Source organism: Stenella coeruleoalba (assembly GCF_951394435.1).
Source record: "Stenella coeruleoalba genome assembly, chromosome: 10".
Classification (NCBI taxonomy): Eukaryota; Metazoa; Chordata; class Mammalia; order Artiodactyla; family Delphinidae; genus Stenella; species Stenella coeruleoalba.
The window spans coordinates 36,903,095-36,916,860 of record NC_137156.1 but is presented as its reverse complement, the minus strand read 5'-3'; the positions used below and the strand labels follow the sequence as shown (position 1 = coordinate 36,916,860).

The 13,766-nt window shown below is 38.6% G+C and overlaps 1 protein-coding gene across 14 annotated transcripts in view; it reads left to right on the top strand.

Annotated features, from left to right (window-relative positions):
• The window catches only part of DNAH8 (dynein axonemal heavy chain 8), a 327,201-nt gene that overhangs the window by 260,506 nt on the left and 52,929 nt on the right, over nt 1–13,766 (top strand). For 12 of the 14 annotated variants that reach the window (XM_079934721.1, XM_079934718.1, XM_079934724.1 and 9 more), the window contains 3 exons: nt 5,421–5,494; nt 8,040–8,192; nt 8,560–8,715. In XM_079934721.1, the coding sequence (XP_079790847.1) occupies nt 5,421–5,494; nt 8,040–8,192; nt 8,560–8,715 (383 nt within the window). Of the gene's footprint in view, nt 1–5,420; nt 5,495–8,039; nt 8,193–8,559; nt 8,716–13,766 lie in introns of those variants that run through there. The other 2 variants (XR_013830241.1, XM_079934723.1) reach the window with 2 other exon arrangements.

Here is a 13,766-nt window from a genome sequence, read left to right as displayed (position 1 = left end):
GATTGGGATTGACATATATACACTAATATGTATAAAATGGTTAACTAATAAGAACCTGCTGTATAAAAAATAATGAAATAAAATTCAAAAAAAAGTAAATAGATCGATTTAGTAATGAAAAACTTCCCAAGAAAAGAAATACCAGGACTGGATGCCTTTATGGGTGAATTCTACTGAATGTTTAATGAATACCACCAATTCTTCACAAATCTTTCCAAAAAATAAAAGAGAATACTTCTCAACTCATTCTGTGAGCCCATATTACTCTGATACCAATTCTAGACAAAGACATTAGAAGGAAACCAATATCCTTTTTGAATATAGAAATAAAAATTCTCAACAAAATCTATCAAACCAAATCCAGCACCATATAAAAAGGATTATACACCATGACCAAGGGGATTTATCCCAAGAATGCAAGGTTGGTTAAACATATGGAAATTAATCAATGTAATACACCATGTTAATAGAAGAAAGAACAAAAACCACATGGTTATCTTAATAGTTGCAGAAAAAGCATTGAAAAAATCCAACTCTCTTTCATGATGAAAGTGCTCAACAAACTAGGAATAAAAGGGAACTTCTTCAACCTGATGAGGGCACCTACAAAATCCCACAGCTAACATCCTACATAATGTTGAAAGACTGAATATTTTTCCCCAAACATCAGGAGCAAGAGAAGAATGTCTACTTGTACTTCTACTCAGCACTGTATTGGAGGTTTTAGTCAGACCAGAGGAAGAAATAAATGGCATTCACACTGGAAAAGAAGAAGTAAAACCATCTCAATTTGAAGATGACATGATTTTGCATATAGAAAAGCCTAAGCAGTCCACCAAAAGACTACTAGGGCTAATAAACAAGTTCAACAAGATCGCAGAACACAAGATCCTATTTGAAAATCCATTGTTTTTCTACACACTAGCAAGAAAAAACCAAAAATTAATATATAAACAAACCAAAAATTTATATAATTATAAATGCAATTTCATTTACAATATCATAAGATACTTAGGAATAAATTTAACAAAGAAGTGCAAAGCTTGTGAGTTGAAAACTACAAAACAGTTGAAAAATTAAACAAGATATAATAATGATGATGATAAAAATAGAAAGACATCCCATGTTCATGGACAGAAAGACTTTATTTTTTTATTGTTATTATTATTATTTTGGCCGTGCTGCCCAACTTGTGGGATTTTACTGCCCTGACCAGGGATTGAGACTGGGCCACAGCAGTGAAAGTGTTGAGTCCTAACTACTGGACTGCCAGGGAATTCCCAGAAGACTTTAAATTGATAAGATGACAGCACTCTCCAAATTGATCTAACAGCTTTAAAGCAACTCCCATCAAAATCCCAGCTGCCTTTTTTTGGTGGAAATTGACAAGCTGATCCTAAAATTCATATGGAAATACATGGAACCCAGAATAGCCAAAAGAACCTTGTAAAAAAAGAACAAAGGTGTGGAACTCACACTTCCTGCTTTTTAAAACCTACTACAAAGCTACAGTAATCAGACAGAATGGTACTGGCATAAGGATAGACATATATATCAATGGAATAGAATTGGGGGTCCAGAAATAACCCTCATTTATGGTCAGTTGTTTCTCAACAAGGGTGCCAGACCATTCAATGGAGAAAGGACAGCCTCTTCAACAAACCATGCTGGAAAAACTAATATCTATCAATACTTTCAAAAGAATAAAGTTTGACCTTTATTTCACACCATATACAAAAATTAACTCAAAATTATCAGAGACATAAATGTAAGAGCTAAAACTATCAAACTCTTAGAAGAAAATGTAGGAATAAATCTTTGTGACTGGATTAGGCAGTAATTTTCTAGATATGACACTTAAAACATGGGAAACAAAAGAGAAAATAGATAAATTGGACTTAAACAAAATTGAAAACTTTTGTACTTCAACGAATACCATCAAGAAAGTGAAAAAGACAACCTATTAATACAATATGAGAGAAAGTATTTGCAAATAATATATCTGATAAGTATCTGGTATACAAAATGTAAAAAGAACTTCTTACAATGCATAAATAAAGAGTCAAATAACCCAGTTAAAAAATGAGCCATGGATTTGAATAGACATTTCTCCAAAGAAGATATACATATGGCCAATAAGCACATGAAAAGTTACTCAACACCATTAATCATTAGGGAAATGGATATCAAAACTACAGTGAGATACCACTTCATTTCAAGATAGCTATAATCAAAAAGATGGACAATAGCAAGTGTTGACAAGGATGTGGAAAAATTAGAACTTTTATACATTGCTGATGGAACTGTAAAGTGGTGTAGCTACTTTGGAAAACAGCCTGACAGTCCCTCAAAAAGTTAAGCATAGAATTGCAGTAAGACCCAACAATTCTACTCCTAAGTCTATATCTAAGAGAATTGACAACATGTCCACACAAAGGCTTATACATGAATGTTCATAGCAGCATTATTCATACTCGCCAAAAAGTGGAAACAACCCAAATGTCCATCAGCTGATGAATGGATAAACAAAATATAGTACATCTGTGTAAGGGACTACTACTCAGCCATAAAAAGGAATGAAGTTGTGATGCATGCTACAATATGGATGAACCTTGAAAATATTATGCTAAGTAAAAGAAGACAGACACAAAAGGTCACGTATAATTCCATTTATATGAAATGTCTAGAATAGAGATAGAAAGTAGATTAGTGGTTGCTAGAGTGGGAGAGGGTGATGGGGACTGCTAATGGATGTGGAGTTTCTTTTTAGACTGGTGAAAATGATCTAAAATTGGACAGTAGTAATGGTTCCACAACTCTATGAATATACTAAAAAAACATTGAATTGTAGACTTTAAAGGGGTAAGTTTTATGATATGTGAATTATATCTGTTTTTAAAGTTTGAGAAAATATTTATTGAGTATCTACTGAGTGCTACGCACTGTCTAGGTGCTGGATAAGCCACAGTGATATAAGTCCCTTGTGGAGCTGATGTTCTAGTGTCAGGGGAAAACAGACAGTAATTAATTAACAAGTGAGTATATAATATGCTAAAAAGTATATAATATGCTAAGAAAAAGTAGGGTAAGGGGCAGAGTGACGGGGATAGGTATGCTGTACTAGATCAGATGGTCAGGGAAGGCCTTGTTGAGAAGGTGAGGAAGACCTGAGATGTAAGGAATTAAGTCAGTGGAGTGTTCGAGGAGACACATTTCAGACAGAGAGAACAGAGGTGAGGCTGGAGTGTGCCTGGGGAGGAGGGAGGAGGCCAGTGTGGCTGGAGAAGAGTGAATGAATGGTGGTGAGATCCTAAAAAGTGTGTGTGTGTGTGTGTGTGTGTAGAGTGCGGTAGCAGTGGGAGCCAATTGTGTAGGGTCTTAGAGGTAAGAATTTGAATTGGATTCTGGATTTTGTGCGGAATGAAATGGGAAGCCATTGGATGTTTCTGAGCAGAGGATGGACGTAATCTGATTTAGGACTCGACAGAATTCCTCTGTCTGCCGTGGGAAGAATAACTAGTAGAGAAAAGGAGTGGGAGAGGTAACCAGTTAGTAGGCTACTGCAAGAATACAGGCAAGAAGTGATGGATCGGGGACTAAAAGTGTAGATGTCCAGAAGTGGTCAGATTCTGGGTTTGTTTTGAAGGAATGCCTCTAAGTCTCCTCTTGACCCAGGTCAAGATAAGAAACTCAGGCCACCTGAACAAAAACCAGTTCTTCCTTTTAAAAGGTGTATTTCAGAAGAGTTGGAAGGACAGGGGAGATAGATTGTGGCTCATGCTCACATGTTAATAATTTTTGTCCCTATCAAACTTTCCTCCATTGACCTACCTAACATTTGTGGGTTCTTCTGAAACAAGAGGGCCTCTATCTCTTTGTACAGTTTGGAGGCTCCTCCCTTTCAAGTTCCACCTCTCCTTCCTTCTCCTATTATAGGGTGTGTGGATTCTTCTCAGATGCCCTGGGAGCAGTGCCTGGTTCCCCTTGAGCAGGGGACATTCATGAGGGCTTTGGTGGGAAAATCCAGCTTTGTTCAGTGACCTTTGGACAATTGCAGTTCCCAGTTTTTCAAGCAGTGCTCTGCCATCCTCTCTCAGGCACCCACTGCAGAGTTTCACCCTGTGACCCTGAGTCCACAAAAAATCCTAATGCTGCACCCTGCGAACCCTCACAGAATCTCTGGCCATTAACCCCATGGTGCTATATTTTAAATGGTGTGCCCTGGCAACTTCTTCTCTGGTTCCTGACATACTTCTAACTCCACCCCGTGAATTTCTCTCATCCTCTGTAACTTCTAAAGTTTCCAAATCAGCCTCATTGTTTGCCCAGCTACAGCAGCCCTTTTTTCTGAGGATTCAGGCGCCTCCAGTAGAGTAGGGCAAAAGCATACACTGCTTCACAATGTCTCCATTGACCTCCTTTCCCTGTGCCTCTAGAAATCTAGAGATCATGCCTCTAAAATTCAAGAAGACCTGGGTCCACGAAGACTTGCTTAAAAGTTAATTTCCAATTCCAGTTTCACAAACATGATTTAGAGACTTCTGCAGTTTAGTGAATTCATGTGACAGGCACAAGTGTGGTTCTCTGCCTGGAACATCAAATTCACTAATAAGCCTATATAGTGTATATTCTGCTGAATTATAATCACACCTCTAATCTTGGAGTGGCCTCCACTTTTTCTTCATGCTCAGTTACAAGATGGTGATTTAATCCTGAGGAGCCGTTATCCCTGAATGTAGCCCTCATGGGCCTGAGCTGCCACAAGTTCCATCTTGGAAAATGGACAAATATGCAAACAAAACCCAAACAGACAGACAGACAAAACACTGCAAACTTGACATTGTAAAAGAATAAAAAGCCAACTAAATCTTTACTGAAGCATCTGATAAAACACCAAAAAAATATTCTAGTCAAAACACAGAACAGGGAACTCTACTCAGTGCTCTGTGGTGACCTAAATGGGAAGGAAATCTAAAAAAGAGTGGGTATATGTATATGTATAACTGATTCACTTTGCTGTACAGCAGAAACAAACACAACATTGTAAAGCAACTATACTCCAATATAATTTAATTTAAAAATTTAGCAAAACTCAAAAATCCTCTTTCCCACTTAATGCCTATGATAGCATTATAGCTGCCTCTCCCTCATCAATCTATCTCCTCGTTATCTCCAAAGACCCCAGAACTCTCTAAAAGACCTGCCTTGTGCCTTTTGTCTCTCTTTCCTTGTCCTTCCCGTTCCAGTTTCTGCTCCACTCATTTCTCTCATCAACACAACTGAAAGCCAGACTTGTTTGAATAACAAAATCTTCTTAGAAGCCACGGAGGAGGGAGGCTGTGACCATAGAGAAATAAATTTCTTGTCCCAATCCTGTTATAAAATTTATGTTTTATCATAGTGATTCTTCTGTGTTGCAGAATGCAGAACTATCTCAATGGGGCAAGGACAAGAAGTACATGCTCGAAAGCTGATTCAGATGTCAATGCAGCAGGTATGTAGCAATGGACAACTACTCTTCATGCAACATTCTTGATATTATTCCTCTGGCCATCTGGTCTACTTAGGACCAACACAGTGATGGGCAAAGCATTCTACCTGTGATGTTCAATCATTATTTTTCATTTTTATTTATGTATATAGAGTCAACCTTTGATTTCCTACAAATTTTAAACCTCCAGCTAGTTTGCTCCTGACATCCCCACAAAATACTTGTTCCATTTTCTATAGCATATGCTCCATTTTATTTTCACTAAATATTTTTTGATAATTTGGCAGCCACACTTTCTGGTTCCTAAAGGATGCAGCTCTAGCAGTCTTGGAATGTCATGTTCAATATTAATAGATAGTGCTTAAGAAGTGACAGATTGAGACAGTCAAATTTCAATTTTCAGTTAAAGTGAGACTTTCATTTTTCATTAATGGGTAGTTTCAGGCAAATAAGAAATCTTTGAGGGTGTTATGTTTAAATATTGATAATGGTTTTTATTGAAAATTGCAAGCTGGATGGAATGTTGAGAACTATTTTTCATCCCACCTAATAAATACACAGGTCATTAATTTTCTAGAAATGGTTGGTAGATAGCAATCTCAGCAGCAATAAGAAATTGCGCCATTGATAAAAATAAAATAAGATCTTGGTTTATTTTTAAGCTTTTGATCTCATAACGTCTGTAGCAACTGTGGTGCAGCTTTTCCCTGGGAATTAATGACTGGAGAGGGTTAATGGGCTAAAACTCTGCTTGGTTCATCAAAGTTTCAGGCTAGTCATTAATTCTCAAGTGCGGCAAGCCTTAATCTTTACCACTTAATTAAATTCAATAATATATTGTATTTAATTTATATATATTGAAGAAATTATATATAATTATTTTTACTCAGATCAAATAATTCACTCTATTGAGTGATTTGACAGTTTGACTTTGGGTCTTAAATAAGTTCTTCAGTTTCCACGAGTGAGAAACTTCTACATTTGGTACAGCATTCACATTAACCTTCTTTGGAATCTTAGCTTTTATAACTTCCATGTTCTGTGTCTCAAGGTAGGATAAATATTGATAATAATGGCATTATCAAGCAAACAAACAAACAACAACAATAACCCATGAATAGGTACAGCCACACTGCCACTTGAAAGATTTAGGATAAAGCTGACACGGTGGAATGCAGAGCAGGGAATCAGAGAGTAACTGGATCCACGATGACACAAACCAACCATGAAGTCCATCGTGGTCTAGACATCCCAGTTGTCTAGACCAACAAGTCCCCTTTGCTGCTTAAGCCAGTCTGAGTTCTGTTTTCTCTTGCAGTAGAAGGTGTATATACAGGCCTTACCATATATACACTAAGCTCAATGATTTGTAGCTGTATTTATCTGATCTCATTATATAAGTATATCAAGATATTGTCTGGCTAATAAACTGTGTTCTTACAGAACTGTGACGGTCATGTGAATTACATTGTTAAAGAAGGTTTTATCAAGTATTTAGATAGTGCTTAGAAAGTTTTGTGGTTTCAGGAATATCTGGGAGGAGTGATGGCAAAGAATAAGGTTTAATATTATGGTAGCAAATGTCACCAAATGTATTTTATTGCCTCTGGTGAAATAAAATTGGTATTTTAAGTCAGGAGAAGAAAACTTAAGCATAAAATTCTCTCTCTCTGCTCATTTGGGCCTCCTCCCTCCCCTTTTAGTGTACAATGTGCATCTGCGTAACGCATTAACCAGACCTCCTCAAAGGTGGGAATGCCTGCTCGAATGCAAAGATCAATTTTTTTCCCCTTTTTTCTGACGCTAGCCAGGTAACTTCTTAAAAGATTAGCATGCTTTTCCAACTCTGCAGGGAGCCATGGTGACTTGTTGCTGGCTTTGTATGTGTACCTGGACTGTGTATCTTTGGTGAACCTCATGTGAAATGTCAGCATGTCATTTTGATGTATGATCCTTTGTCTCGAAAATGTATATGACTCTGCCTTTGACTTGTAACAGGCAAGACAGGTCTCAGAGCTTCTGTCTCCCAGGCTATAATCCTCAGTTTGGCTCAAATAAAATTCTCTCTTTTCTTCCTAACTTGATTGTTAATGAATTTTCGTCGACACCTCCAACTTTCATGAGGTAATGTGTATCTCTCTTTGTGACAGTGGACAACTTGGTTTCGGGGTGAGTCCCTTCTGATTTACCCTAGGCAGGACAATTTAAGTTACAAATTCCAAAATACCCATTCCCACCATTAGATGGTGCACAGACTGTACTTAAATAAGTCTGACTTCAAATTTTAACTTTTGTTCCCTTCTAAACCAGGGGTGGCAGGATACAATCATTTTGAACCCACTTGATTCCAAGTAACCAGCTTTACAACTAACAGAAAAAAGAAGATTGTATTGACATATAACAATTTCATTAAAATATATGTGCTCAAAACAGAGTATTCTTATGCCCTGAGTAAAAGTTTCAAAAAATTTGTTTGTATGTTTTGTTTTATTAAAGTCGTAGCAAAAAAAGTTATAAGGAATTAATATGAAATCATTTTTGAATACAGGGTGGCTGGGTATTACTGCAGAATTGTCACCTTGGCCTAGAATTCATGGAAGAATTGCTAGAGACATTAACTACCACTGATGCCAGCAATGATACTTTCCGAGTGTGGCTAACTACCGAGCCCCACGATCGGTTTCCCATTACATTGCTTCAGGTTTGTTACTGTGAGATAAGTATCCTTTCCTTGAGAGTTATACAAATAAAGATGGCACAAATATGATTATGGAAAGATGGCAAACATAACAGGGCTTTCTGGTCCAGTAGAGGCTGCGTTGCAAAATCTTATGCCATTATCGTCAAAATCTTGACTATAATTATCAAGATTATATGGTAAAGATTCCCACAGAAGAGTTATAAGACTCAGTATTAATTTATTGGGTTTTAGCTCTGATCAATGCAAGTAGCTTACACGGTGCCCATTTATGTACCATAAGCATATTGTTGGCTGATGTGTTGTAATTTCTATTTTATTCTTCACAGTAATTTATAGAAACAAAACTACTATTTGCTTTTTATGACAGACTTCTCTCAAATTCACTAATGAGCCACCCCAAGGCGTTCGCGCAGGTTTGAAAAGAACATTTGCTGGAATTAATCAAGACCTTCTGGATATCAGTAATTTACCCATGTGGAAGCCAATGCTTTACACTGTAGCATTTTTACACTCCACGGTGCAGGTAACTTCTGAGAGCAGTTTGCACATTTAGAGGATGCTAATGATGTTATGTTTGCCTCTCTGCTGCACTGTCTGCTCTCCTCACCTTGCTTTCTTTTTCCTTCATGGCACTTTTCCCCACCTGGCACAGGACATGCATATTTGTTTATGTATTTATGTGTCCTCCTGCCCCCACACCCCCACTTTGGGCCCCTAGAGTATAAGATTCTCCAGGGCAATGACTTTGTTCTTTTGTAACTGCTGGGTCTCCCCCTGTGACAGCAGAAGCTGGGGCATTGCCAGAGCTCAATAAATATTTGTGGGATGAACAAACGGATTACTGTGATAGGAGCTTGGTCTTGAAAGTGCCTGTGCTGGCCAGGAATGTTATATACACCATCTCATGTAATACTAACAGCCACCTTTCAAGGTAGGATTTATCACCATCTTACAAGTGAGGAAATTGAGACTCAGAGAGGTTAAGTTCCTTTCTAAACAGTAGATCTAGGAGTCAAGCCCCACGCTGTCTGCCCTGGATACAAGTATGTTTCAACCCTCCTCCCACCGGTGACAGAAGTGGTGGTGTTGGGAAGAGGAGTCACAAGGGTCACCTGTCTTCTTCACGTTGTTTGCTCTTTGCTTTTACTGTGTACTTATATAGTCATTTAATAATTTTATGGCTGCCCAGCAACATCTCTATGGGATTATTTTCGTTTTGTTATTGCTTTGTTCTATATTTGGATTTTGTATTTTGTTCTGTATTTGAAAGCTGTATAATTTTAATGTACTTGATTCACTCCTTGATTTCACAGAGAGATAAAGGGACTCCTTTAACTCTTTCCTACATTTCTTCTTTCCCTGAGGTTGGAGTGAGGACAAAATGAATCAACTGGTTTAAACCAGGAGTCATGGTTCAGCTGTGCACAGCAGCCGGCAGAGCTTGGCCTCATCTCTACCCACCCTGCCCAAAGGTGGAGGGGAATTTGGTGCCCACCCCAGAAAATACCGGGCGTGTTTACCCGTAGGTTCCTTGGCCCCACCACTTTACCAGGTTTCATGCTGCCCAACAGAGAGGGCTGTTTAGAGGGGACAGCTGGTGTTTATCTGTCCCCCAACTCTGAGAGACTTAAAATCAGGTTAAACGCTTAGCGGGTCGTTATTCTTGCTAAGTTCCATTGTGGCCTTTGGATTGATTGTAAAGTACAGCTTTCAAGTCACTGAAGCTGATTTCATATATTCTTATCTGGGAATTGTTGGGTTTGCTAGGCCTTATCACACTCTAATACAAATATTGCTTTAAACTCTGTTATTTAAAGCCCAATTCACAAATAATAAATTTTATGATTCTTTTCCTAGTAGTGATGATTCAACTCTTCCACTGTGCTTATCACAGACAGATGACTGAGGGATATTTTCCATATGGTCAACATGGCAACCTGTGTTTTTAGTGGCCATTATCCAAGGGTTAAAAAGAAGAACAGGACCATGGGCCAGTCATGGGGCCGAAGTGTGCTTGCACTTAAAGTGGCTTGTATCTGGGTTAAAACAGAAAAAAATCTCCACTGCTAAGGCCGTGAAGCTAACAGTGGCATGTCTATGAAAAAAAAGGTTGCGAAGATCTCTTAAAATCCAATCATAGAGTGTTAGAAAGAGCACTTCACGGAGAGTCAGGAAGCCTGGATTTTAGACCTGTTGTGACATCAATTAGCTACGTAAGGTTGGTCAACTTATGTCCCTCTCAAGGCTTCTGTTTCCCCATCTGTGTGTTTAGAGGCAGAAGGAGGTGATCTTTCAAGATTTTTCCCATTTCGAACATTCTGTTGTCCAGTTCTATGACTATACAAGGAGTGCAGATAATTCAAGCATTTTTCCCTCGGTTCTAGTTTTATCAATTTCAGAAATGTTTACTGTGATATTGCCTAAACATATTCTTTTCTTGGTTAGGATAAAGCCAGCTTGACAGAAAAATCTGGAATTCTTTAGGAGCTTGTGGTCCTGGGTCAGCACCATCTGCATCACCTGGGGACTTGTAAGAGTTGAATTTCAGGCCCCACCCAGACCCACTGAATCAGATTCTGCGTTGTAATAAGATGCCCAAGTGATTCGTGTGCACATTAGAGTTTAACACACAACTGTTACAGGAAGGACTGTTCTGAATAGACAGATTGTGGCTTATATTTTTCTAGTGTTGGATATAATAGTCAAGTACCAGATTTTCTTTTTTTAACATCTTCATTGGAGTATAATTGCTTTACAATGGTGTGTTAGTTTCTGCTGTATAACAAAGTGAATCAGCTATATGTATACATATATCTCCATATCCCCTCCCTCTTGCATCTCCCTCCTACCCTCCCTATCCCACCCCTCTAGGTGGACACAAAGCACCGAGCTGATCTCCCTGTGCTATGCAGCTGCTTCCCACTAGCTATCTGTTTTACATTTGGTAGTGTATATATGTCCATACCACCCTCTCACTTCGTCCCAGCTTACCCTTCCCCCTCCCAGTGTCCTCAAGTCCATTCTCTATGTCTGCGTCTTTATTCCTGTCCTGCCCATAGGTTCTTCAGAACTTTCCTTTTTTTTTTTTAGAGTCCATATATATGTGTTAGCATACAGTATTTATTTTTCTCTTTCTGACTTACTTCACTCTGTATGACAGTCTCTAGGTCCATCCACCTCACTATAAATAACTCAATTTCGTTTCTTTATATGGCTGACAAATATTCCATTGTATATATGTGCCACCTCTTCTTTATCCAGTCATATGTTGTTGGACACTTAGGTTGCTTCCACGTCCTGGCTATTGTAAATAGTGCTGCAATGAACATTGTGGTACATGTCTGTTTTTGAATTATGATTTTCTCAGGGTATATGCCCAGTAGTGGGATTGCCGGGTCGTATGATAGTTCTATTTTTAGGCTTTTTAAGGAACCTCCATACTGTTCTCCATAGTGGCTGTATCAATTTACATTCCCACCAACAGTGCAAGAGTGTTCCCTTTTCTCCACACCCTCTCCAGCATTTATTGTTTGTAGATTTTTTGTTGATGGCCATTCTGACCGGTGTGAGGTGATATCTCATTGTAGTTTTGATTTGCATTTCTCTAATGATTAGTGATGTTGACCATCCTTTCATGTGTTTGTTGGCAATCTGTATATCTTCTTGGGAGAAATGTCTGTTTAGGTCTTCTGCCCATTTCTGGACTGGGTTGTTTGTTTTTTTGATATTGAGCTGCCTGAGCTGCTTCTATATTTTAGAGATTAATCCTTTGTCAGTTGCTTCATTTGCAAATATTTTCTCCCATTCTGAGGGCTGTCTTTTCTTCTTGTTTATGGTTTCCTTTGCTGTGCAAAAGCTTGTAAGTTTCATTAGGTCCCATTTGTTTATTTTTGTTTTTATTTCCATTTTTCTAGGAGATGAGTCAAAAAGGATCTTGCTGTGACTTATGTCATAGAGTGTTCTGCCTATGTTTTCCTCTAAGAGTTTTATAGTGTCTGACCTTACATTTAGGTCTTTAATCCATTTTGAGTTTATTTTTGTGTATGGTGTTAGGAAATGTTCTAATTTAATTCTTTTGCATGTAGCTGTCCAGTTTTCCCAGCACCACTTATTGAAGAGACTGTCTTTTCTCCATTGTTTATTCTTGCCTCATTTATCAAAGATAAGGTGGGTTTATCTCTGGGTTTTTTATCCTGTTCCATTGATCTATATTTCTATTTTTGTGCCGGTACCATACTGTCTTGATTACTGTAGCTTTGTAGTATAGTCTGAAGTCAGGGAGCCTGATTCCTCCAGCTCTGTTTTTCTTTCTCAAGATTGCTTTAGCTATTCGGGGTCTTTTGTGTTTCCATTCAAATTGTGAAATTCTTTGTTTTAGTTCTGTGAAAAATGCCATTGGTAGTTTGATAGGGATTGCATTGAATCTGTAGATTGCTTTGGGTAGTATAGTCATTTTCACAATGTTGATTCTTCCAATCCAGGAACATGGTATATCTCTCCATCTGTTTGTATCATCTAATTTCTTTCATCAATGTCTTATAGTTTTCTGCATAGAAGTCTTTTCCTGATTCTTTAATCGATGAATTGATTCCTCCAAATTTACCTGGATATCCCTTGCTTTATACAAACACGATGTATATACTTTTGTCCATGCAGAGACTGAAAAAAAGAAGAGGGAATTGGTTTATGTCACATAATATGAAGCTTCTGGGCTGGGGAGAGTGTTGCCGAAACTCGGCCCCTGTTCACCCTTGCTGAGTAGAAATGCAGAGATAGAGTTTTGGATGAAGTAAAAAAGAATAGCTCTATTGCTTTGTCAGGCAGAGGGGACCACAGCAGGCTAATGCCCTCAAAACTGTGTGTACCACCCTGGAGGGGGTAGTGAGGAGTCTTATAGTGTTCAAGGAACAGGGCATGGTCAGCTCGTGCACATTCTTCTGATTGGTTGGTGGTGAGGTAGGTAATTGGGAGTCAGCATCGTCAATTGTTTGGTTCCAGCTGGTCTGGGGTCTATGTGCTTGTGGGCAGCATACAGTTAACTTCTTCCACCTGGTGGGGGTTTCAGTATCTATAAGACAGCTCAAAGGACATGGCTCAGAATATTATCTGTAGTCCTTGAAGAAGAAATAAAGGTCCTTGACTTTGTTTAATGACTAAAGTATTATTATTTGGTCTTGTTTTTTCTTTTCTTTTTGTATTTTCTCACCTCTCTGATTAAATTTATTCTTTGACTGAAGGTTTTCTACAGACAATAGGCGGGCGGAGGACATGGGTGAGGGGTTCTATCCTGGGAAGGCCTCAGGGGTTCCTGCTCGGTTACAAGGGGTTCGTGCTGGAATCCATAACACATGAGAATGCAGGAGCGAGTGGTAAAATAGCCAACCCCTGCCTGCCCTCCAATGTGTTTCTCTTACTGAATCAAAGTTTGGCATCATGCCATCAGCTCACTCCAGCTCAAGAGCATCGTGTGTTATGCGGACCCTACTCTTGTTGCAGAGGACAAAATGAGCATCCCTCCTCTCCTATAAGAAGGGGAAGTAGATTTGGCTGGTCAAGGACAATCTTGGGCAGAAG